Genomic DNA, 26685 nt, shown 5'->3' on the forward strand with positions numbered 1-26685 from the left:
GGATTACAGGCGTGAGCCACCGCACCCTGCAGAGATTATGTAATTCTTAAAAGGTAAAGGCTGTAGATTCAATGCTAGGATGTTTCCTAATAGCATTAAAAATAAGATAACCTGTTTTAAATGTCACAAAAATAAAGTTTTTATTAATGAAAAAAGCCAGTGTTTCACACTATAAAACAATTTTATATAATCGTTAGGCCAACCATTTCATTTATGTAATTTTGAAAGTTAAGCTTTTGAGGCACAGAGTGATTTCATTTCAGAATTTGGTCCAACTTCATAATGAAGTGTCATCAGTGAACTCTGGGGAAATGAGCTGTCATTGTGTATCCATTTTGGTCATACAGTAAAATCTATGGATTAAGTTAGAAATCATCTATCCCATAAATTTTGCGGTCACGTGGCTTCAAGTGTACATTAAACCGCCAGCACAAGACCAGCCTGGCCGACATGGTGAATCCCCATCTCTACAAAAAAAAAAAAAAAAAAATTTTAGCCAGGCATGGTGACTCCTGCCTATAGTCCCAACTAGTGGGCAGACTGAGGTAGAAGGATAGTTTGGGAGGATCGCTTGAGTCCGGGAGGTCGAGACTACAGTGAGCCGAGATTCTGCCACTGCACTCCAGCCTGAGCGACAGACAGAGTGAGATACTATCTCAAAAACAAAACAACAAAAAACTAGCACATCAGCCTGGCCTGATGGTGTGCCCTTGTAGTCCCTAGCTACTTGGGAGACTGAAGCAGGAGCATCGTTTGACCGTCAGAATTTTGAGGCTGCAGTCATTCCGGATTGCGCACTCCAGCCTGGGCAACACACACACACACACACACACACACACCCCACTACTGCTTGACTTCCTTCCCACGGCAATGTGATTTTGCAATTACTACAAGGAAAGAGGAGAAATGCTAATTTCTCATTTTGTACCTCCCTGGATCCCGTGTCCATGATGGCAGAACGTAACCATAAAGCTAGACCTTTTTTTTAAAGAGATGCGACTGAGAAATATGCCAGATTAGAGTAATGCTCCAATGCTTTCCGTTTCTCTGGAAAAAGGAGCAAAAGGAAGAGACTCCTGCTGCACTGAGAAACGAGAGCTAACGTTAAAATGTTGCCTGTGTTTCAGGAGCTTCATTTACTTCCGTCCTGTGGTCCTTGTACTCCTAGAGTATTATCACCCCTTAAGTGCTCTGTAAGCCACCAAGCCAACAGTTAAGTAATTAGGTTCTTAGCACTACACGCTCCTACCCTAACAGTTCAATTTAATGTTGCTACCATTTGAGAGAGTGTGGCTTGATTTGCTAGGATAAAAACTCTTAGTATTCGCCCAACATTACGGGCCACTGAGTTCACCTGCACCGGGTCTCCCAGTTCTACCGAGAGTGGAGGTCTTCCTGGAGGAGGTGGGGTCCGGCCCTCAGGAACACCCTTTGGCCCCGCCCTTCCGGGCTTTGCTTCCGGGGCGGTAAGGGCAGCCACGTCATCCCCCCGCTCCGCTCGCCAGCCGGGCAGTGGCTCGTGGGAGCCAAGATGGCGGCGGCGGCGGCAGCGACAGCAGCAGCAGCAGCAGCCAGTATTCGGGAAAGGCAGACAGGTACTGACTTATTCTCTTCTTGAAGCTTCGTGACTGTCCCGACGACATCCTTCTCCTCTGCTTGTCGCCCTCACTCGGTCGTGGTGCGTGCAGCTCAGAGACCGATCTCCGGGAGTTTAATCCAGTCCCTAGAACATCAAGAGCCCCTCCCCTTTGAGTTTTTGGGGAGAAGATGCCATTAGCTTGAGGACTCGGTTCCTCCTGTGGTGCAGGAGAAGGAGCTTCAGCGGTGGGCGGATTGCTACGTCCCTCCCTGCTCTTGTCTCCTTCCTAGTGGGCATCAGAAGCCCATCACAACAAGATCTAGCAGCTGATAGCTTCTTATCTATGTTGCCACCTATGAGGTCTCCGACTTTGTTTCTGCCCGTGGTTCATTTCTCCTGGTTTTGATTTTTAAGAGAACTCCCGTTTTCTGACACTCAGAATTACAGAATTTAGGTATTTTCACAGCGACTTGCTTTGTGCCACTTCTCTACTTCGGACCAGTCTTTTGGGGGTACCTGCAGAAAAATGCCTGGTGATAAACATTTTCTCCTTCAGCTTGCTGGAAGGCATTGAAGAATGGCAAAACAAATGAATTAATAGCTTTCTCATTTTAATTGTTTGACACATTGTTTTAAAATAATATTTTATCTTCAATAGAGCATGTTTATATGGCTTCTGTTTATGCAGAGAAATGTAAAAAGGTACATATTCTTCTCTTGAGTTCTGGGTTTTTTTCCGTCTTAGAAATTAGTTTTGCCTTATTTGAAAACTTCTCATGACAGCTTGGTTTATACCTGTTAGCTACAAACTGAAGGTTTATACTTGTTAACTAGTTGTCTTAAAAGTTTTCAAGCAATTTATTCTGAGGAGCTAATAGAAATAAGGCATCAAGAATGTGCATACTTGGAATTCTGTTTCCTGAAATTATGCTCTGTTGGATATAAATATGAATAGGAAAATAAATGTATAATTCATATGACCTACAGAAGGGATTTGGGCTGTACTTGATTCCTTCCTTTGGCATTTAAAGAAAAAGTGATAGGCTTCAATCTAGTAATGGCACACAAAAGATACTGAGTTGCGTTCTGCTCTTCCCAGTAAATAATTTAGTATAACCTATCAGGTGAAGTCAGGCATAACTAAATATAGGGAAGTTCAAATAAGATTTGGGGCATACCTGCCATTCATTGTATCTGTTTAAACAAATGGAAGCTCCATTTGTTTTAATACTGTGTTTCTGATGACTGTACTACATATTAAAATAACGTGTCAGTGAAACTGTACCAATACAAGAGAGCTTTTTGAAAAGTAAATTTGCGTGGCAGTAAACTTGTATGCAGAAATTTTGTAGATCATTAAAATCTAATCGTTTGTATTTCTGCAGAAATAAACATAGTAAGATTTTACAGAATTACTACATAGTGCTAGATCTATTTTTTATCAAATTTTTACTGTCATTGAATTCTGCCTTATTTTCAGAGGAAGGTAAATCCTTGTATATATATTATAATGCAGAATTAGCTATTTCCCTCATGCATATTGAGAATGTTTTGGGAGATAACTCACAATCCTCAAATATTCTAGATACTAGAATATTTGGGTGGATGAGATAATAGTTGGCATTTATTGAGCATTTACTATTGTTAGGCATTGCATTAGGTGATTATGTATTATTTCCGTTTTACAGGTGAGGAAAGTCAGATAAAGGTAAACTAACATGCCTGTTTCTTGCTTTGCCTTCCTGAAAAATCTTTATTGATCTTTTGAAGGTCATCCCACAAGCCATCTCCTTTCTTCCTGGTTCACTGTCCCCTCTATCCATACCTTCAGTTCAATAGGTAGAATCAGTTGCCTCCTGCTCTGTGTTACTGTTGTTCTTCATTGAATGTGTCTTCGTTACAGGTTCTTGCACATCTTCCGTGCTTCTCAACATTGCAGGGTCCCATTAGTGTTAGCATCTAGCGCCTTAGCTTTCAGTATTATCTGTATGTTGATGATTCCCAGGTTTATATCCCTAGTCTGGCCCTCCCATCTGAACTCAGTCTACTCCATATCATGTAATGGCAGTTCCGTCCTTTTAGTTGTTCAGGTCAAAAACCTTGAAGTTTTCTTGACTTGTCTCTTTCATATCTCATGTAAGATCTTGCAGTAAATCTTGTCAGTTCTACTCTGAAAATACATCCAGGATCTGACTGTTGTCATTGCTATTCCCAGGTCCTATCCACCATGAATTTCTGCAGTAACCTATTTGGTCTCCTTGCTTTTACAATCCTGTTCTCCTTCATTATTTTTCACACAGTACCAAACTGATCATGCCATATGTTTGCTCAGAATCTCCCAGCATCTTCCCATTTCAACCATGATAAAAACCAAAATGATCTTACAGTGTTCTCCAAGGCCTTATACGATCTGGTTCCCATGTAGCTTTTGGACCTCACTCACTATTTCTCTTTCGTCTCCTTGAACCCACCAGGAATGCTCCCACCTTCGAGCCTTTGTATTTGTTTCTTCTTTGTGGGATACTGTTTCAGAGATAATCTCCATGGCTCACTCCCTCACTTCCTTTAGGTCTTTACTCCAATGTTACCTTCTCAGGAGGCCTTCCCCAATTACTCTGTTTAAAATTACACCTCAACTCCATCTTCCCCTTTCCCAATCTTACCTTTCTTCATAGCACTTACCATGATCTACATACCATATGTTTTACTTTTTTTTTATTTTCTTTATCCCCCAATTAGAATGAAAGCTACTTGAGGACAGGCGATTTTATTCACTGTTTTGTTCAGTTGCTAGATCCCCAATAACTACAGTGCCTGTGGTGAGCACTCGTTAAACGTGTTGAATGAATAGTAAATACGTATGTAAGTAATGCCATTAACCAAGTCTCGGAATATGGATACAGGTTGAGTATCCCTTATCCAAAATGCTTGGGACCAGGAGAGTTTTGGATTTTGGAATATTTGCATTATTACTGGTTGAGCATCCCAAATTTGAAAATCCGAGCACCAGCTTAAAAAATTTTGATTTTGGAGCATTTCAGGTTTCAGATATTAAGAGCTGGGATGCTCAACCTATAGTATGTTTATAGTCAGTAAGGAAAATGGTTTGTCATTTCAGTTAAAGTCATGGTTTAAGCCTTGGGCAAACTCTGATAAAAGTAAAATTACATTCTTGTAAACTCTGGACACAGGCCGTGTACTCCATTAACAAATCCACTGTATCAAAATACCTTTTAATAAGTTAGCCAAGGCTCAAAGTTGGAGAAAATCTCAGACTGGGCTGAGAAGGCCAATGTAGGATTATCTTCTTTGCTGCTACTGGCCTCTTTCAGTTAGCTAAGGCCTAACTGTGCAGCATGCTAAACACCTGAGGCTCACATGGCAGCTCAGGCTTTCGTTCTTCCAAGTTGTTAGGCTTCAAGAGTGTGAACAGCTGTTCCCAGAAACAGGGTTTCCTCCCTCTTGGGTGTGAGTGCCAGGGTGGTGGTGGTGTCTTTATTGCCTGGAGGTGGAGGAAGAGCTCTGCAAATGCACAGTGGGAGAGTTAATCCTGAAACCCCCTCCATGCCTCCTGTGTTATTTCAGTTTTAAGTATTAAATTTTTTTGTTTACGTTATATTAAATATATTTAATATTATAAATACGTTAAATAAAGTACATTTTTAATATAACACCTGTGGGCCTCTGAAGTAGATATTATTGGTAATGTGTATTATTGGCTGGACATTAGATAATAACATTTTACCAAAAATTATGTCTGTAGGTGTATGGTAAATACACCTGATAACAATAACTTAAGCATGCCCTGAGAATGACCCTGTATTGCAGACACACCTGGATATGTGTTTCAAGCTAGGGAATCAGAAAATGGCCCACCTGGAGAATCATTCCTTGTCTATGAGGAACATCTGAGCCCCCAGCCCATCCAGTGAAACATAGGCCATGCAGTGGGTCAAGGCCCTGAGTTTTGGGGTGAATGAAGGTTGCCAGGTGGAGGTTGTTAGGGAAATGTTAGTGAAAATGCTGTATAAACCACATTTTTGCTATATAAACCACTTTTTGCATGCGTTATGGTTCTCCTGCCCAGCGCATTGCCACTGAGTATACAGTTCTCTTGTCCAGCCTACTGTCACTGGACTCTCCTCTTGTGTGTTGCCCCCAATAAAACCCCATGTCTCATTTCCTGGCTCCAGGTCTCTTCTTAGGCCTCTCAAACATGGTGTCATCCCCATTGGAGGCAATAAGGGTTCGTCACAACAGTATGTACACACACATAAGTATGCAAATGTATCACTGAAGTACAATCTCTTCAGTGATAGCAGTTTTAACAGCATTATACCTACTTCAGCAAACAAGCATTTAATAGAAGTTTTTCTTGTGAATGAATGAATGTGCTGTAAGTTGATATTCAGGTGATTTTAATATTATATAGTTCTCTCGTAGGACTTTGGAGTATAGGTTATTCTGTATTAAAGCCTGATGCAAATGTTTTTAACAATCAACCAAGTGGATTTTAAGGCTGTTAATTTTATAAAAATTAAATCAAGAAATTATAACTAGTATACTCTCTTGAATATTTGGACATTTCAGTTTCACAAAGAAGTATATTAAGGGATTTTCATTTTCTGTAACACTGTTACAGATGAGTGATAACACAAAATACTGCAACAGACCATAACTGTGATTTTTGATGTTGTATATTTGCTTAGCTGGAATTATCAGTTATCTACTGTATGGGAAAGTCTGTTTTCCCAAGGGACATAGAATTTTCAGCAACTTTTCAGTGAATCTGACAAGATAAATTGGTTGTAAAATATACTCTTACATAACTATAGACAGATCTGCTGTATGAAGGTTTTGTATATGAACCAATTGAATATGCCATGGATAATTTTGTTTTTAGAAAGACTGATCCAGGCCGGGCGGTGGCGGCTCACGCCTGTAATCCCAGCACTTTGGGAGGCCAAGGCGGGTGGATCACCTGAGGTCGGGAGTTCTAGACCAGCTTGACCGACATGGAGAAACCTCATCTCTACTAAAAATACAAAATAAGCCGGGCATGGCAGCACATGCCTGTGATCCCAGCTACTCAGGAGGCTGAAGCAGAACTGCTTGAACCCGGGAGGCAGAGGTTGTGGTGAGCCGAGATCACGCCATTGCACTCCAGCCTAGGCAACAAGAGCGAAACTGTCTCAGAAAAAAAAAAAAAAAAAAAAACTGATCCTTCTCACTAGACCACTCAGACTTAAAAAAAAAAAAAAGAAAAAGACTTACCTTAATCTATGCTTTCAGCCAGACAGTACACAGGCAACAGCATCAGTATATTGAGGCCATTGCAAGTTCTTCCTGAACATTTCCCACGATTTCATCTGTGGACAGATGCTTATTGTGTTTTGGGAAATCTCCCAAATACATGTCAATAAGCTGTCGATGGAATAGTCTTATAAGATCTGACCCCTCGTGCTACACATATAGTCATTTGGTTAGTCAGTTTTACTAGAGTTGATTAGTATATTTTGCTTTGGGGTAGTAAATAATGATGCAGGAAAGATAAAATCCTAAAAAACAATGACAATATTTGATAAAACTTTTTATTTTCAGTGGCTTTGAAGCGTATGTTGAATTTCAATGTGCCTCATATTAAAAACAGCACGGGGGAACCAGTATGGAAGGTAAGAGTTTATCTTAATGGGAACTGATTTCTGTTTTTCTCAGTCCTTATTGGTGGTAATTGGAGGGAATTTATTGTAATATGGAAGAAGTAACACATATTAGTTATGAATGTTTTATTCTTATTTAACATGATCTCTTAATATGAATCTTTTTGACAGACATTCTCTGGAGTGAGACAAGTGATAAAATAGTAATGTTCATCTAGAGAGTCCAGTTGATCTCTTTGGTAGGATGTCACCGATAGGTCTTTTTCCTGGTTTATATTTTGTTCCTTAGCTTTTCAAGTCCAGACTTTGGATTTTATAAGCTTGCTCGGGGTTAGTCACATTCAGAGGGCCTGGATTATTTTAACAAACTCATGAGAAAATGATCTGTAAACTGTAATACCAGTTTATTAATTTGTGAGATATAAAACTGTTAATTGAACCAGAAAGCAATCTACAACCTTTTCCTTTGAGAAATACTGGAGAGCCTTTAAAAATTCCTATTCTTTAGGCTTCTTCATTTTAAACTTCATGCAGACTCTCTTTCTTCAGAGTTATAATATAGTTGATTGGGTTTAAACTTACTGGTTAACAGTCTCTTTATATTTCTCTCTTGCTAAAAATTAAGAACAAATCAACATGTTTAGAATTTAGGGTATTTCAAAAACTCTCTTGAGTCTTTATAAGTCCTTTGGGTTAACTCTAAAAGTAGTTAAAGTTATCTATATTGATTTCATAGTTTAAGCTCCAGAGTATCCCCTAATTTTCTCCTTCTTGTTCCTTTGTGGGCATCTTCCTTTGCCTGTTGCATAAACTATACTTGTTTGTTTCTAAGACCAATATTGAGCTTTTGGTTGAAATAGTTTGAGAATTTCTTGGGTACAAATTTTTGTCAGATACTTTTCCTACCCATCACTTTTTATATCATTAAAATTAATAATACACATGTATTGAGATTAAAAGAGGGAAGATTTTTGAAAGATGCAACATGAACCATTTATAACTAGAGCAGAAAGATTTTTAGCCTCTCTAAAGGAAATCCTGGCATTCAAGAAAACATGTTTTCATAACAACATGTTTCATTCTCTCATTAGCAATTTCTTACTCCATAAATGATTATTGAGGTAGTTGTGAAAAATGCCTACCAGTTGAGCATCTTTTATTTGTCTTAACTGTGAAACTAATTTTGAGTTAAAAAGCCTAGTTGGAGTTCTTGCCACTCCTCAAAGCTATCTGTTTTTATGCTTTGAGAATGTGAGGAAGTGTATTTGATAGACTAAGTCTATCAAATACTCTTTAGGGACTTAATTTTTTTTTTTTTTTTTTTTTTTTTTTTTTTTTTTTTTTTTTTTTTTTGAGATGGAATCTCGCTCTGTCGCCAGGCTGGAATGTAGTGGCGCAATCTTGGCTCACTGCAACCTCCGCCTCCCGGGTTCAAGTAATTCTCCCTCCTCAGCCTTCAGAGTAGCTGGGATTACAGGCACGCGCTACCACGCCAAGCTAATTTTTGTATTTTTAGTAGAGAAAGGGTTTCACCATGTTGGCCAGGATGGTCTCGATCTCTTGACCCTAGCGATCCGCCCACCTTGGCCTCTGAAAGTGCTGAGATTACAGGCGTGAGCCACTGTGCCACAGCCAGGGACTTAATTTTTTTAAATGAGTATCTTTTTAACCTGAGATGCTTAAAATACTAAATTTTTTATTGTAGTCCTGGAACTTGTTATATATAGTTTTGAAAATGGCTAATTTTTACATATCTGTTTTTAGAAAAGATATATGTGAACTGGAAAAAAAAATAAGGGTATGAATGTGAACTGGCTTTAAGTTCAAAGTTGTTTGTTATAGCTTAAGGATTTTATAGTCTCTATTTTTTTTTTTTTTTGAGACGGAGTCTCGCTCTGTCACCCAGGCTGGAGTGCAGTGGCGCAATCTCAGCTCACTGCAAGCTCCACCTCCCGGGTTCACGCCATTCTCCTGCCTCAGCCTCTCCGAGTAGCTGGGACTACAGGCGCCCACCACCACGCCCGGCTAATTTTTTGTATTTTTAGTAGAGATGGGGTTTCATCATGGTCTCGATCTCCTGACGTCGTGATCCGCCCTCCTCAGCCTCCCAAAGTGCTGGGATTACAAGCGTGCGCCGCCGCGCCCGGCCTATAGTCTCTATTTTTTTAAAACCTAGAAAAAAGAATTTTATAAGAAGAAATTGATAAAATTATTCATTTATTTTAGCCTGAGTAGTAATACTTTAAGAATATATTACTGCCTGGATGGACGTTTGGGTAAATAATGATGGAAAATATTAAATTGAGGCAAGGATAACAACTCAGTATATATGATTTATTAAAATAAAATTTACTTCAACATTGTCTTAATTTAGGTTCACTATTGGTTGTTCACTGATAATGATGACACATGGTTTTTTTAATAGGTACTCATTTATGACAGATTTGGCCAAGATATAATCTCTCCTCTGCTATCTGTGAAGGAGCTAAGAGACATGGGAATCACTCTGCATCTGTGAGTTTTTACGTGTTTCTAATAGTGGCATTCATTTTCAAATACATTATTAAAGATTTCTTTGGCCACCCTGAAATCAAGTTATTAAGGAACATTTATAGAGAAAAATAGTGTTAGGTTACAGTATTTATGTAGTGTTGAACATTTTTTGCCTGTATCTTCTTTTATTCAACCCCTTATTTCTGGGATTTAAAAAAATCCTCAGTCTGAGGCTTTATAATTTCAGAATTTAAATTTTCTGCCTTGTGGCTTTTCCTTATACTTGGTTTACCCTCTATGTAAAGGCAAAGAACTAGTGATCTTAAGGTCTCTTCCAGCTCTAAAAGTGTTTTGTTCCTCTAATTTAAATACACAGATTCTCCTTGACCTACAATGGGGTTACATACTTATAAACCCATCATAAGTTGAAATTTTGTAAGTCAAAAAAATACATTTAATACACCTAACCTACCAAACATCATAGCTTAGCTTCTCCTACCCTCAGCATGCTCAGAATACTTACATTAGCCTACAGTTGGGCAGAGTCAGATCTAACACATAGCCTCCTTTATAATAAACTGTTGAGGCTGGGCACGGTGGCTCATGCCTGTAATCCCAGTGCTTTGAGAGGCCAAGGTGGGCAAATCACAAGGTCAGGAGTTCGAGACCAGCCTGGCCACGTGGTGAAACGCCGTCTTTACTAAAAAAAATACAAAAAATTAGCCAGGCATGGTGGCAGGCACCTGTAATCCCAGCTACTCAGGAGGCTGAGGCAGGAGAATAACTTGAACCGGGGAGGCAGAGGTTGCAGTGAGCTGAGACTGCGCCACTGCACTCCAGCCTGGGCAACAGAGCAAGACTCTGTCTCAAAACTAAAAAAAAAATAATTAATTAATTAAAATAAAAATAAACTGTTGAATATCTCATGTAATTTGTTGACTACAGTGCTGAAAGTTGAAAACAATGTTTTTATAGGTGCTTAAAGTATGATTTCTACTGAATATGCACTACTTTTGCACCATCATAAAGTCAAAAAATCCTAAGTTGAACCAGGGACTATTTTTTTTTAAAAGGAATATCTAATTAATCATTAATATGAAAAATTTAAATGACTATGAAGTAATGACTGTTAATCACCATAGTAGGCTATCTATGTTGTCTTAACTGTTAAGTTTGTGTGATTATATTGCTTCTGATATATTTAATAAAAATAAAACAAATTACAGTACTTTATGGGCTTGCCTAGTAGAACATTTGGAGAAGGGGCCAGGCGCAGTGGCTCATGCCACTAATCCCAGCACTTCTGGAGGCCAGGGTGGGTGGATCACTTGAGGTCAGGAGTTCGAGACCAGCCTGGCCAACATGGTGAAACCCCGTCTCTACTAAAACTACAAAAATTAGCTGGGCATGGTGGCATACCCACCTGTAATCCTAGCTACTTGGGAGGCTGAGGAAGGACAATTGCTTGAACCCAGGAGGCAGAGGTTGTAGTGAGCAGAGATCATGACACTATACTCTGGCCTGGGCAGCAGAGCAAGATTCTGTGAAAAAAAAAAAAAGAACATTTGGAGAAGGACTGTGTTCATGGATAGATACTAATACTTCTGTATATTAAAAGAGTCCAATTTTATGGTGTTCTAAGCTATTTGCATTTCATTCTATTTATGATGTTATAACCAATTTTTATGATATCATATATTGAATTGAAATGTACTCTTACAGGGAATATGGTTTTAGATTTTTGATAAGTAACTTGACAGAATCTGGTTTAATCAGCTCAAATTCTTCAGTTATATAATGAGCATTTGTTAAAATTAATAGACTATTATAGTTTGTCAATTCCAAATGTCCTTTTTTATATTTCTGAAATTAGGGTCTATCTTATCACTGATGATATGTCATAACTGGCAGCATTTTTATTTCTCAGTAGTATATAAAATATATTTTAAAAATTATGTTTTAAAATTGTTACCACCTTGGGTTTCATGAAATACGGTTATTTGATGAGTTTTCCTTTCATTTTTATGTCAGACTGAAATAAGCAGATTTGCTTTGATAATGTGTTAATTCTTATGGACCAAAGTAAAGTTTAACTTGATGCTATCCTTGGAAATTGTGGTTTATTAATAAACATTGAGTGCCATTGTCTCTGTACTAAGTGTTTAACTCCTTTATTTACTAATGGAAGGACTAAAGTTTAGAAGGCTTAAGTGATTGTCTCACATTTGTACAACCAGTTAATAACAGAGCCATGGCCACATTGCTTGACCACTAATTCTGTGCTGTTTATCTACTGAACTGTAATGGCTCAGTAACAGTAACTAACAGAAGTGAGGCCTTACTCAGTACTTCATTCAGGGGTAATAGGATAGTCTACCAGTTTGAGAGTCTCATAATCTCTGCCTAACTTGCTACTTGCCACCAGAGCATGGAAATATTACACAGCTACCATGGTGAACTCTTGTGTACTTTGCCTCCAACCATTCTCCTCTATTTACTGGAGAATACTGTATCAGTTACTTTATACTCTGCAAGCTGGTTTAGGCTAATTTGTAGGAAACAGTAATTACAAGTTTCCAGAGTATGAAATGGTGGTTGTAGCCAGTTAGGCAGTTGGACAAGCAGTGTAAAAAAGACCAGGACCTATGGCAGCCATCACATTATCATTCTTGATATCAGTGGCAACAGTGATTAAACACAGACACACTGGCAGCATGTGCCTCTTTCCTCTCTTCTCCTTGATTATAGAAGGATGACTAGAGACAGGTGAATTTCCTCAATATAAGCGTGGCTTGATGTTGGGATATTTGCGTGGAAATTGTTCCTAAATTGTAAAAGGAGAAAACTGTAAAGTGACTTAATCTATAAGATGCTTACATTCTCTTATGAAACAATAAATAGACAAAAATAGATTGTCTTTAAGTTTTAAGGAAACATTTATATACCTTTCATTTGAAAAATATATTTGATTTCATGTTTGGTTAAATTTTTTTATAGCTTCTAAAGAATTGCTTCTAAAATTTTTTTCATTGCATCCCCTAGCTTTCTGATTTTCCCCTGAGAGCCACACTTTCCTCACACTCACCCTTCCCCTCTGACCACCACATTTCTATGAAAAGTGGGAATAAGATTGATTTTAAAAAGTTTTAGTTCTCATTCAAGGAGAGTGTTGGTAGAAAAGAATGTCTGACCATAAGCGGTACTAAAAGTGTGAGCAGAATAGGACAAATGAAGACTAACAAGAAATTAGGGTCTTATTAATACTAATAAATAATATCAACACTGACTTGGGAGAAAGCTAGGTTAACTCACTGATTAATTGCAACAAGAGCTTTTAGAGCACTGGTTACTGTCCTTGAGCTAGTGAACTCCCATTTTGAGGAATATTGTTTAAATAAGTGACTAAAAAAAAATAAGTTTTAGTTCCCTTATGTCTTCTAGGCTTTTACACTCTGATCGAGATCCTATTCCAGATGTTCCTGCAGTATACTTTGTAATGCCAACTGAAGAAAATATTGACAGAATGTGCCAGGTAATATGGGTTCTTATTTTCTGGACTCCTGAATTTGGAAACAGATTTTTTTTTCAAGAAAAATTCCTAGATGTCCTGGGTGAAAATCAGAAATGCCTATGCCTACTTTCTCACTCTGATTTTTGAGACTATCTTTGAATTCCAAATAGCCTGAAAGACTTAAAACTTTTGGCTGAAGAAGTATTATACAGTAGTCCTCTCATGTCCACAGTTTCACTTTCCACAGTTCCAGTTATCCACAGTTAACCAGGTACTGACTGTATTACAGTAGTGAACATATTACAGTATTTTGAGAGACCACATTTCATATAACTTTCATTACAGAATATATTTTATAATTGCTCTATTTTATTTCTAGCTATTGTTGCTAATCATTTACTATGCCCAATTTATAAATTATAAATTGTTTTACCATAAATATGTACGTATAGGAAAAAAACATACATGGTTCAGTACTATCTGGTTTCAGGCATCCACCGGAGTCTTAGAAAATAACCCCTGCAAATAAGGGGGACCACTGTACTGGTAAAGTCTAAGTCTGGCTTTAACAAACAGAAAGCCTAGGTATATTGCCTTTCTAACTTATATAGGGTTTTCCTTTTCTAAAATAATGGTGAGATTAGGAAGTCCACGCTAGTGCAGAAGCACTGTAAGGTAATCAAAGACCCAGGCTCCTTCTATCGCTGATCATTCATCTTTAGTTTGTTGGTTTTCCTTGTCTTGCTTGTTGCTGCACCTGTAGGCATCAAATCTATGTTCACATCAAGAAGAAGAGGGAAATGGACTGTGCCAGCCCTGGCTGTTGATTTTGATCCGGAAAGCTAAGCCTTTCCAGAAACTCCCAGAAGACCTTTATTTATTTCTCAGTGGGTAGAATCAGTTACAAGGGTGGCTGCAAAAGTCAATATTTAGATGAGTATATTGTCACCCCAAAGAAAATCTAGCAAGATTCTTTTAGCAAGGAAAGGGAGAAAAATAGATATTGGATAGGTAAGTAACAGTGTCTTCCACAAGTCACAGCATCTTTGTTACTGACTGTTGAATCAAATTGCTATTTAAATTGTTAGTGAAGTTTGCAAATTTTGTGTCCTGTGTAGCTTTATTATGCCCAGCTTTCTCTTTTACCCTGCGTAAACTCAAGTATGCTATTCATGAAAGAGGTACCACTTGCAATGTCTTCTTTCATTTTTTTAATAACACCTTTATTGAAATTATAATTTACATACCATACAGTTCACCCATTTAAGGAGCACAAGTGTATGGTTCATTGGTTTTTAATATAGTCACAGAGTTTTGCAACCATCACCACAGTCAATTTTAGAACATTGTCATTACCTCAAAAAGAAACCTGGTACCATTTATCACATCCTAAACCCTCCCCCATCCCCTTCCATCCCTAAGCTACCTTCTGTTTCTGTATATTTTCCTACTCTGACCATTACATATGAATGAAATCCTATAATATGTGGTCTTTTGTATATGGCTGATTTCTCTTAGCATAATGTTTCCAAGGTTTATCCATATTGTAGCATGAATTGGTACCTTATTCCTTTTCTTGGCTGAATATATTCCATTGTATGGATGTACCAAATTTTGTTCATCCATTTACCACTTGATGGACATCTGGATTGTTTCTACCTTTTGGCTATTAATAATGTTGCCATAAATATTCATGTGCAGGTTTCTCTGTGGACATGTTTTCAATTCTCTTGTGGCCATAAACACATAGGAATAGAATTACGTGGTCAAATGATAACTCTATGTTTACCTTTTTAGTAACAGACTGTTTTCCAAAGTGTGGTTGCACCGTTTTATAGTCCCACCAGTAGTGTATGAGGGTTCTGATTTCTCCAGATCCTTGCTGAACACTTACTATCCGATATTTTTATTGTAGCCATCCTAATAGGTTTGAAGTGGCATCTCATTATAGTTTTGATTTGCATTTCTATAATTAATGATATTAAGCATCTTTTAACATGCATATTGGCCATTTGTATGTCTTTCGAGAAATATCTATTCAGATCATTCACCCAGTTTTTAATTGGGTTGTCTTTTTATTGTTGAGTTGATAGAATTCTTTTTCTATTTTGGATACTAGACACTCACAAGTTTATGATTTGTAAATATTTTCTCCCAGTCTATGGGTTATCTTTTCATTCTCTTGATAATGTCCTTTGAAGCACAAACATTTTTGATTTTGATGAAGCCCAGTTTATCGGGTTTTTTTTCTTGAGTTGCTTATCCTTTTGGTGTCATATTTAGGAAACCATTCCAGATTCTTGTGTTTTCTTCTAAGAATTTTATAGTTTCGGCTCTTACATGTAGGTCTTGATTCCCCTTTTCATTATTTTTATATATGGTGGGATGTAGGTATCCAACTTTATTCTTTTGCATGTGGCTGGATCCAGTTGTCCCAGCATAATTTATTGAAGAGACTATTCTTTCCCTAGTGAATGGTCTTGGCAGCCTTGTCAAAAATCAGCTGACCACAGATATCTTGTTTTATTTCTGAACTCTCGGTTCTATTGCATTGATATCTATGTCTTTCCTTATGCCTGTACCACACAGTGTTGATATCTCTTGCTTGATAGCAAGTTTTGAAATTGAGAAATTGTGTCCTCCAACTTTGTACTTTTTTTCAGACTGTTTTCGCTTTTCTTGAATTTCCAAATTAAGATTAGCTTGTCATAAGTTTTGTGCTTCTTTTGTTAAATTTATTCTTTCATGTGTTTAATGCTTATTATGAATGGAATTCTTAATTCCATTTTTAGGATTGTTCATTGCAATTGCATAAAAATTCAATTGATTTTTATATATTTATCTTGTATCCTGCAACCTTGCTGAACTTATATGTCCTTTTGAAATGTATACATCATTCTTTGACCACTTCCTTACTTTCTGGCACAATGAGATGTTCCAATATAGCCTAGGATTTTACTTTCTCTGTCTCAGCCCAGGATTCAGACATTTTTCTAAGGAGCTCTGGTTGCTTTCTGTAAAGAATGGTATTTAGGAATCAGGATCTAGGCATTAGGTATACTCATTGTGACTTGAGTGTCACTGTTCTTTGGTCCTCTCAATGGAAAAAGTTAGGAAATTATGTATTTATGCATACACTTTTATATCTGTATTTATTTCTACAATTCTCCCTCTCTTCTCCTCACCTATCCAGATAAACAGATAACCTCCAAAACTGTTTCAGCTCAGTAACACAGGATTCACTCTAGCATTTCCCTTTTCTCTTTACAAATTTGTAACTCCTTTCTCAGAGTGAAAAACATGGTTCCCAGTATCATGAACATATTACTTATTTCTCAATCCTCATACATAAATAGTCTCTTGACTTTGATTGAACCACTACCCTGATCACCTTCCTCACAAAGGCTCCAACCCCTCAATTTTTCACATTTTAACATCGCTGAAATCAGGTGCATCTTAAAATTGATCATGTCACAAAATTTTATTGGCATCATTAATTCTTAGTGTTACGTAAAATGATGGTTCCTGTTACAGTCAGTGACATCTTAGATTTGAGGAAATACGGTTATTTCAATATCCATTTGCTGAAAGTGTAAGAAGATAAGTAAATTTGACTTTAAGAATTTGCATAACTTAAATTACACTGCTTTTGAGCAATTGAGAAGAAATACTTGTAGAATTGGTAATTGGATTTATAACTTGTCTGTGTGCAATGAAGGATTTGTTGTGTCATCACATGTCCAAAACAGTTGAAGATCGTGTCTGCCAAATATAACAAGCGTTTTACTATATTAGTGAGCCATATCTGGATATTTTAAGAAGAATGCAGATAGGCTGTATGAAAGCAGTTTGTACTGTATTGTAATTAATGAGATTTTGTTGATAATATAATTATAATTTTATTACTTTATTAAGAAACATTTTAGTTACATCTGATAGCCAGATAACCAGTACTACTTCAAAGCTTTTTTCTCTTGGGATACTTTTTTTGATTGTCATTTAAATATCCTGTCGTTTAAATATAACTTTGCCTTATAGTATTTGAAACATATGTATTCATGGTCTTCTTTACCCTATAAGAATGAAGTTTTCATTGTATTGATAGGATCTTCGAAATCAACTATATGAATCATATTATTTAAATTTTATTTCTGCTATTTCAAGAAGTAAACTGGAAGATATTGCAAATGCAGCGTTGGCAGCTAGTGCAGTAACACAAGTAGCCAAGGTAAGAGAGTTTGGTTGGTTGATGAAATTTTGTCAATGTAAAATTTAACACTGTTCTGAAACCTGTAGTTGGCATAGATATCTATTTGACAGATGACCAGAACGACAGAAATGTTTAGGCTCAATACTTTTATAAAGAGTTCTGATAATATAAATTATCTTCAAGTTGAACTAGGCAAAATAAGCCAAACTAAAGGAACCTACTATTTAATGAATTTGAAAGACAGAAATAAAAAGCAGAATGAGTTTTGCTTTAGTCTGTGATTTGTATAATATTTTTAGGTCAACTCAGAAATCATTTGACAGTTGTATTGTCATAAACTGTATTGAAAGTATGTTGACATTGTTTTATCTGTAATCATTATAATCATCATACTATTTCCAGATTTTTTTTTTTTACTTAGGAAAGAGGATCCAAAGTGCCCGTGTTGCATATTGAGATCCAAAGTGCCTCTGTTGCATATTAAGAGAAAAAGAATCCATGACAGGCCAGCAATTCTACATCATAGTGACTTTTTAGTCAGGTTCAGCTTCAGTTATAAATCAATTTGTAAAATATATTTCAGGTTATAATCCTGTTATGCTCTGTGTTTCTTGAATTTGGACAAGATATGCATGAAAGTTCCAGACAACTATCTAGGACAAATAAAAGACTAAACAACCATGCATATACTTTCTGTTCTTTTTCTACTGATAGATTTTTCATTCTTAGATTTAAATAGACCACTAATATTTCTGATTAGTTATTGAGGCTTATGCCTTTAATCTTTGTGCTCAAAATTTATTAACTTCACATAAAATAATGGGAACAACTTTTGTTTTCTTTCTTGTTTTGTTTTGAGACAGTGTCTCACTCGCCCAGGTTGGAATGCAGTGGTGCAATCACTGCTTGCTGCAACCTTCAGCTCCTGGGCTCGTACCACTCCACCCAGCTAATTTTTTTTTTATGTTGCCCAGGTCTCGAACTTCTGGCCTCAAACAGTCCTCCCACATCAGCCTCCCAAAGCTCTGGGATTACAGGTGCAAGCCACCTCACTCAGCCTTAATTTGGTTAACTAAATTCAGTGTATTTCAAATAGTTCTCTTAATTTTTCTCCTACTCTGCACTTCCAAAGAACTGGCATAACTTTTTCCCACTTATTAGAAAAGTTCTTGGTGTAAAACAGTTACTGTGACTTTCTTAGGAAAATGTGATGAAAACGATTGTTAGAATTGTATGTTTTCTTCAAAATTGATATCCATTCCCATCACAACCACAATTTAAGTTCTTATATCTGCTTAAATTTTGTTTTCTGAAAATGTTACTCTCCTTCATATTTATTGCCCAAAGGCTTGTTTTTATTGCCTTAACTTACTCTTTACTCCTCATTCTTGTTCGATTAGGCTGTTAAACAGTACAATTTTTAGTTATTGAATGTAATTAGGATTTTTTTTTCATTTCTACCATTGGTAGGTTAGAGCAAACTAAATTTACTTTCAATATGGCTATATTGTAAGATTGATTTGTAAACCTTTTCTTTTGTTTCTAGGTTTTTGACCAATATCTCAATTTTATTACTTTGGAAGATGATATGTTTGTATTATGTAATCAAAATAAGGAGCTTGTTTCATATCGTGGTATGTAAAAATAGAAATGTTGCAATTCTTTGTTAACAAAATGAATGGTATACTGTAAGAAAAAAGTGAGGTGAGTATGTTTAATGGACTTCAAAACCAGCTTGTTTACAGCAGTAGAGCTATAGAAGCTTTTTAAAAGCACACGGAGAAAACAAGGCTCAGACTGAATTTTATTACATTTAAACGTTAATAAACCTGTTTTGTAAACTCAAAGAAGTACCAATTCTCTGACCTTTTCTGTACCCCCACAGCAACTTGCATGAATGGTTCACTCATGGCAAGTTAGACAATATTTTAGTAGCAGATTTCAAACTTATCATCTAGTACTTTGATCTTGGACAAGAACAAGTTAGCTTGCTTCTCTGTGCTTATAAAACACTGGAACCAGATGATAAGCTCCCTGAGAGAAGAGAATGAATCTTTTGGTTTCATTGAGCTCTAGAGCATCTGTTCTTGTGGAAATTCCTTAAAAGGATATAAGTATTTGCTGAATTGTTCATGTGAGAGATTTTTGACAATGGTTATTATTCACAGAAATCTATTTACAGTTGCATTTTAAATGAATTAGCAACTTATTTAAGTTATATATTTTAAAACCTAGTTTTCCTTAAGCCTTTAAATTGAATATGAATTGTGTTATATTGTTTATAAATCTGGTAAAGTAAAAACAAGCATCTTTATTCTTGATGGATTAACTCATACTGAACAGATTAAATTCTCCTAATCAGTCCCCTTTAACAAGTTTAATCAGAAAACTTGGTGTGTTGAATTCCTTTAAACATTTTAAATTTTATTAATAAATTCAGAATATTAAGTGGTTTTTTTTTTTTTGGTACTGTACTTCATATACCAGACCAGACAAGTTTATAATTCTAACAAGCAAAATCTGCCCAAGTGTTTAAATAATTCTTTAAAAATAATTAAATTAGTAATGAGTGTAAAATTTGCTAAATATTCATATTCTTATAAATTTAATTACATTTTTTATACCTGCCAGCTTTTTTAAAAGATCACATGTTTGAGATTAATTACAAATTTTAAAGTGTAATCACATGGCTGATCACCCAGATTCTCAATAATGATAATAGTAATAGCTTGCTCTATGCCAATCAGTGTTTTAAGCATGTTACAATATGGGCTAATTTACTCCTCAGAATAACTTTATGAAGTAGAAATTATTTCCATTTTCAAGATGAGAAAACAGAGACATAGCTATTAAGTAACTTGTTGAGGCAATGGTAGAGCCAGCTTACTAAACACAGGCAGTCTCACTCCAGAGATAACATTCTTTATCATTATGTAATCATATACCTAATTGTCTCAAATGTTACAATGCTTTAAAAATTTTAAACAAATATTCCTAAATATGATTATATTAATAGCATGGTATTGATTTGCAAATATTTTTCATTCTAAACTTTCCATGGATTGGGAGCAAGCAGATTTATTATCTCACTCAAACTAAGGCTGCTATCTTAGACAAAGCAAGCTGTTATCTCAAGTTGAGTTGAGGTTATTGATTAGCAGTTTATGACTGTTAGGGTTACTTTTCATTCAGAGATGTGGAACTAGGGTATAGGACTCAAGGGCTGGATGCTTCCATGTAGATTTTTCTAGTGCCAGTAATTAACAAAAATGTACAAGTGATTTAACTAAAAGGTTTGAAGTGTCTACAGATCACTTGTGCCACTGATTAATTAAATGAATTGGGTATGTTTCCTTGAATTGATATCCCCTGAATGCACATAATGCAAATTGTATCCTTTATGATATTGATTTCATCTGATTGAAATAGATGGTATTTGCAACACCTGAGTAATGGCCCATTTCCTTCTTTTAGATTCTGTGTTGCCTGATTGAATTCTTTTATTATGTGTTGTCTGGGTGGGCTTTCTGTAGATACTTGGAGATATCCAGTTGAATTCTGCTTTCCTCTTATGGTAACCACAACTGGTATTAAATTTTATGTGTGATTTCACTTTCAGGATCTTGGGACATTAAAAATACTTTGTAGATAATAGTTTAGACACTAATCTTTCAGCATATAGTTATTGATCTACTTCATCAGACACTGGGCCTTGATATTGTGAAAGGAAGATAAGTAAGTCAAGGTCTTTGTCAAAGACAGTCTACACAGCAATGTTTCTTAAAGTGTAGCCCCAAGGCCTATTTGCATTAAAATTGCCTGAGGTGCTTGTCAAAATTATAGGTTGCTACCCCCCCCCAGACAGAGTCTCCTCTGTCACCCAGACTGGAGTGCAGTAGTATGATCTCAGCTCACTGCAACCTCTGTCTCCCAGGTTCAAGCAATCCTCCTGCCTCAGCCTCCCAAGTAGCTGGGATTACAGGCTTGTGCCACCACACCTGGCTAATTTTTTTTATTTTTAGTAGAGACGGGGTTTCACCGTGTTAGCCAGGATAGTCTCAAACTCCTAACCTTAGGTGTTCTGCCCACCTCAGCCTCCCAGAGTGCTGGGATTACAGGTGTGAGCCACCACACCCAGCCTCAAAATTATAGGTTTTTTAGAATTATTCATATCCATACAGAATCCCTAAAGGAAAGGGATAAGAATCTTTAATTTTTAAAAACTTCCAGAGAATTTTTCCCCATATTCCCTGGGTGATTCTTTTTTTTTTTTTTGAGACGGAGTCTTGTGCTGTCACCCAGGCTGGAGTGCAGTGGCACGATCTCGGCTCACTGCAAGCTCCACCTCCCGGGTTCACGCCATTCTCCTGCCTCAGCCTCTCTGAGTAGCTGGGACTACAGGCTCCCGCCACCATGCCCAGCTAATTTTTTGTATTTTTAGTAGAGATGGGGTTTCACCGTGGTCTCGATCTCCTGACCTCGTGATCCACCCGCCTCGGCCTCCCAAAGTGCTGGGATTACAAGCGTGAGCCACAGCGCCTGGCCCCCTGGGTGATTCTTATACTCAATAAAGTTTGGGAACTACTTATATACACTCTTGTAGATTAGAAGAGATTTATATAACTTAATATAAAGAAAATGATATGCGATGTTGGTTGTGCCATAATTTATTTGCATTTCTTTTTCTGGCTATAGTTGGGTAACAGAATCAGTAGTTTCTTGAGGCCATCTAGTGTTTATGAATAAAACCATGGAATATGATATTTATTTTCCTGTTTGCTCTGGCAAAAATTTTGTAAGTTTACATCGTGGGGTTGTTTTTCTTATTAGTAGTCTCCTAATGTCTGGTATTAAGGTAGTTTGTTGTGGTTATTTATTTTTCTCTTTGAGGTGGTATAATTTTTAACACGTATTTGTTCACTTAAAAGAAGTTTAAAGCAGGCGGAGTGTGGTGGCTCATGCCTATAATCCTAGTCCTTTGGGAGGCCAAGGTAGGAGGATCACTTGAGCCCAGGAGTTCAAGACCAGCCTGGGCAACATAGAGAGACCTATCTCTACCAAAAAAATTGTTTAATTAGCAGGGCATAGTGGCATGTGCCTGTGGTCCCAGCTACTCTGAAGGCTGAGATGGGAGGATCACTTGAGCCCAGGAGGCTGAGGCTGCAGTAAGCCATGATTATGTCTCTGCACTCCCTCCTGGGTGACAGAGCAAGATCCTGTCTGAAAAAAAAAAAAAATTTTTTTAACCAAAAAATTTAACTTGCTGAGTTTTATTGTATATCAGTTAAGAGTTTAGTAATAATTTTAGGAGTTTTATAAAGATGAGGCATAAGTTTGGGTCAACTTTTTCTCCTTTTCCTATGTCATTTTAGCCATTAACAGGCCAGATATCACAGACACGGAAATGGAAACTGTTATGGACACTATAGTTGACAGCCTCTTCTGCTTTTTTGTTACTCTGGGTAAGTTTTCCAGTCTTTCTGGTTATTCTTCAAAGTAAATTATTTAACAAGTGATTTTAATGTATTACACTGTAATGTGATTCTTTCTCACTTACTTGGCTCTCTAGAGGTTCTCGAGTAGAGTAAAATATATATTCAATAGTATATAAAAACAGTTCTTCCAATAACTTGATGTGGTTCTCTTAACATTTAGCAGATCTATTGAGTTGTCATTTTAGATGTCTTTGGTAGTTATAATTTTCCACCATATTATTTGAATGGCTTGGTGGTGACTTCACCTATATGCCTGTTAATTTTCTTTTAATATTTCATTATGAAAAATTTCAAACACATTTCTAAATAGAGAAATAAATGTTTGGTAACTATTAAGTTCAGATGCCCAAGGCTCCAGAAAATATTATGTATATAATACTAACCTACCTACACCTTCAAAATTTATTTTTAATTTTTTTTTCTTATTTTCAACTTTTATTTTAGGTTTGGGGGATACATGTGCAAGTTTGTTACATGGGTAAATTGTATGTCACTGGGGTTTGGTGTACAAATGAATTCATCACCCAGGCCATGGGCATGGTACCTGATAGGGAGTTTTTTGACCTTCATCCTCTCTGCCCAGGTAGACCCCAGTATCTGTTATTCTTATCTTTGTGTCTTTTCTTTTTGTTTAGCTCCCACTTACAAGTGAGAACATAGGATGTTTTGTTTCGTTTCTGTTAATTCCCTTAGAATAATGGCCTCCAGCTGTATCTATGTTGCTGCAAAGCATATGATTTCACTCTTTTTTATGGCTCTATAGTATTCCATGATGTATGTGTATCACAAATTGTTTATCCAGTCCACCCTTGATAGGCATCTAGGTTGATTCCATGTCTTTGCTATTGTGAATATTATGGCAATGAACGTGTGGATAGATGTGTCTTTTTCGTAGAATGAGTTATATTATTTTGGCTATATACCCAGTAATGGGATTGCTGAGTTGAATGGTAGTTCTGTTTTAAGTTCTTTGAGAAGCCTCCAAATTGCTTTCCACAGTGGCTGAACTAATTTACATTCCCACCAACAGCATATAAGTGTTCCCTTTCCTCTGCAACCTCACCAACATCTGTTATTTTTTGACTTTTTAATAATAGACATTCTGACTGGTGTGAGATGGTATCTCATTGTGGTTTTGATTTTCATTTCTCTAATGATTAGTGATGTTGAGCATTTTTTCATATGCTTGCTGGCCACGTATGTCCTTTTTTTTTTTTCTTGAGAAGTGTCTGTTCATGTCCTTTGCCCATTTCTAATGGGGTTGTTTTTGCTTGTTGATTTGTTTAAGTTCCTTATAAATTCTGTTGGATGCATAGTTCGCAAATATTTTTTCCCATTCTGTAGGTTGTCCATTCACTTTGCTGATAGTTTCTTTTGCCATGCAGAAGCTCTTTAGTTTAATTAGGTCCAATTTGTCTGTTTTTGTTTTTCTGGTGATTGTTTTTGGAGACTTCAGCATGAAATCTTTGCCAAGGCCTGTGTTCAGAATGGTGTCTAGGTTTTCTTCTAGGATTTTTATAGTTTGGGGTCTTACATTTAAGTCTTTAATCCATTTTGAGTTTATTTTTGTATATGGTGAAAGGAAGGGGTTCAGTTTTTAATCTCCAGGTATAGCTAGCCAGTTATCCCAGCACCACTTACTGAATAGGGAGTTCTTTCCCTATTGCTTTTTATTATTGACATTGTCGAAGATCAGATGGTTGTAGGTGTGTGGCTTTATTTCTGGGCCCTCTAACCTGTTCCATTGGTCTGTGTGTCTGTTTTTGTACCATGCTGTATTGGTTACTACAGTAAAAGCCGTGTAGTAGTATACTTTGAAGTTAGGTTGTGTAATGCTCCCAGCTTTGTTATTTTTGCTTAGATTTGCTTTGGCTGTTCAGGCTCTTTTTTGGTTCTGTGTGACTTTTAGAAAAGCTTTTTCTAATTCTGTGAAAACTGGCATTGGTAGTTTGGTAGGAGTAGCACTGAATTTGTAAATTGTTTTGGCAGTATGGCCATTTTAATATTGAGTCTTCTTATCCATGAACATGGAATGTTTTTCCATTTGTTTGTGTCATCTCTGATTTCTTTTCGTTTTGTAGTTCTTGTTGTAGAGCTCTCTCACCCCTAATTAGCTGTGTTCCTAGGTATTTTCTTCTTTTTGTGGCTATTGTGAATGGGATTGCATTTTTGATTTGGCTCTTAGCTTGGATATTATTGGTGTATAGAAATGTTCCTGGTTTTTGTACATTGACTTTTGCATCCTGAAACTTTACCAAAGCTGCTTATTAGTTCTGGGAGCCTTTGGGCAGAGAGTATGGAATTTGTGAGGTATAAGATCATATAACCTGCAAAGAGGTAGTGTGACTTCCTTTCTTGCTATTAGGATGCCTTTTATTTCTTTCTCTTGCCTGATTGCTTTGGCTACAACTTCCAGTACTATGTTAAATGGGAGTGGGTGTCCTTGTCTTATTCAAGTTCTCAGGGGGAATGCTTACAGCTTTTGCCCATTTATTATGACATTGGCTGTGTGTTTGTCATAGATTGCTCTTACTATTTTGAGGTATGTTTCTTCATTGCCTAATTTGTTGAGAGTGTTTTTTTGTTTTTGTTTTAGATGAAGTCTCACTCTGTCGCTAGGCTGGAGTGCAGTGGTGCAACCTCAGCTCACTGCAACCTCCACCTCCTGGGTTCAAGCAATTCTGCCTCAGCCTCCCGAGTAGCTGGGACTACAGGCACACACCACCACGCCCAGCTAATTTTTGTATTTTTACTAGAGACAGGGTTTCATCATGTTGGTCAGGATGGTCTTGATCTCTTGACCTCGTGATCCACCTGCCTCGGCCTCCCAAAGTGCTGGGATTACAGGCGTGAGCCACCACGCCCAGCTGAGGGTTTTTTAAATGAAGTGATGGTGAATTTTTTCAAAAGCCTTTTCTGTGTCTGTTGAGATGATCATATGTTTTTTGTTAGTTCTTTTTATGTAATGAATCACATTTACTGATTTGCATGTGTTGAATCAACCTTGCATCCTGGGAATAAAGCCTACTTGATCATGGTGCATTCATTTTTTTGGATTCAGTTTGCTAATATTCTGTTGAAGATTTTTGCACCTGTATTCATCAGGGGTATCAGACTGAAGTTTTATTTTTTTGTTGTGTCTCTGCTAGGTTTTGGTGTGAGAATGATACTGGCCTCATTGAATGAGTTAGGGAAGAGTCCCTCCTCCTCGATTTTTTGGAATAATATTAGTAGTATCAGTACCAGCTCTTCTTTCTGTATCTGTTAGAATTTGGCTGTGAATCCATCTGGTCCAGGGCTTTTTCTGGTTTGTAGGTTTTTTATTACTGATTCAGTTTTGGAATTTGTTATTCCAGAACTTCAGTTTCTTCCTTGTTAAACCTTGGCAGGTTGTATGTTTCCAGAAATTTATTCATTTCTGTTAGGTTTTCTAGTTTGTGTTCATAGAGGTGTTTGTAATAGTCTCTGAGGGTTTTTTATATTTCTCTGGGGTCGATGATAATGTTACCCTTGTCATTTCTCATTGTGTTTATTTGGATCGTCTCTTTTCTTCTTTGTTGACCAAACTAGTGGTCTACCTATCTTGTTTATTCTTTCAAAGAAACAACTTCTGGTTTCCTTGATTCAAAATGTAAAGCACTGATGTAGATTGTCTAAAATTGTGTTTAGTATCTAATATATGATTTTGTGCTTTACTATCACTAATAGATCAGTTTAAAAGCCTAATTGCAATTTTA

The 26685-nt window shown here is 36.8% G+C and overlaps 1 protein-coding gene across 2 annotated transcripts in view; it reads left to right on the forward strand.

The window, feature by feature from the left end:
• The first annotated feature begins 1446 nt into the window (after window positions 1-1446).
• SCFD1 (sec1 family domain containing 1) overlaps window positions 1447-26685 on the forward strand; it is a 113194-nt gene continuing 87955 nt past the window's right edge. The window contains exons 1-7 of one of the 2 annotated variants that reach the window (XM_032134784.2): window positions 1473-1595; window positions 7181-7251; window positions 9665-9753; window positions 13174-13264; window positions 17349-17471; window positions 19000-19087; window positions 22826-22915. In XM_032134784.2, coding sequence (XP_031990675.1) covers window positions 1532-1595; window positions 7181-7251; window positions 9665-9753; window positions 13174-13264; window positions 17349-17471; window positions 19000-19087; window positions 22826-22915 — 616 coding nt within the window. In that variant the 5' untranslated portion in view covers window positions 1473-1531. Of the gene's footprint in view, window positions 1596-7180; window positions 7252-9664; window positions 9754-13173; window positions 13265-17348; window positions 17472-18999; window positions 19088-22825; window positions 22916-26685 lie in introns of both variants that reach the window. The other variant, XM_058429351.1, reaches the window with a different exon arrangement.

This window comes from Hylobates moloch, unplaced genomic scaffold (assembly GCF_009828535.3).
Source record: "Hylobates moloch isolate HMO894 unplaced genomic scaffold, HMol_V3 SCAFFOLD_16, whole genome shotgun sequence".
Lineage (NCBI taxonomy): Eukaryota > Metazoa > Chordata > Mammalia > Primates > Hylobatidae > Hylobates > Hylobates moloch.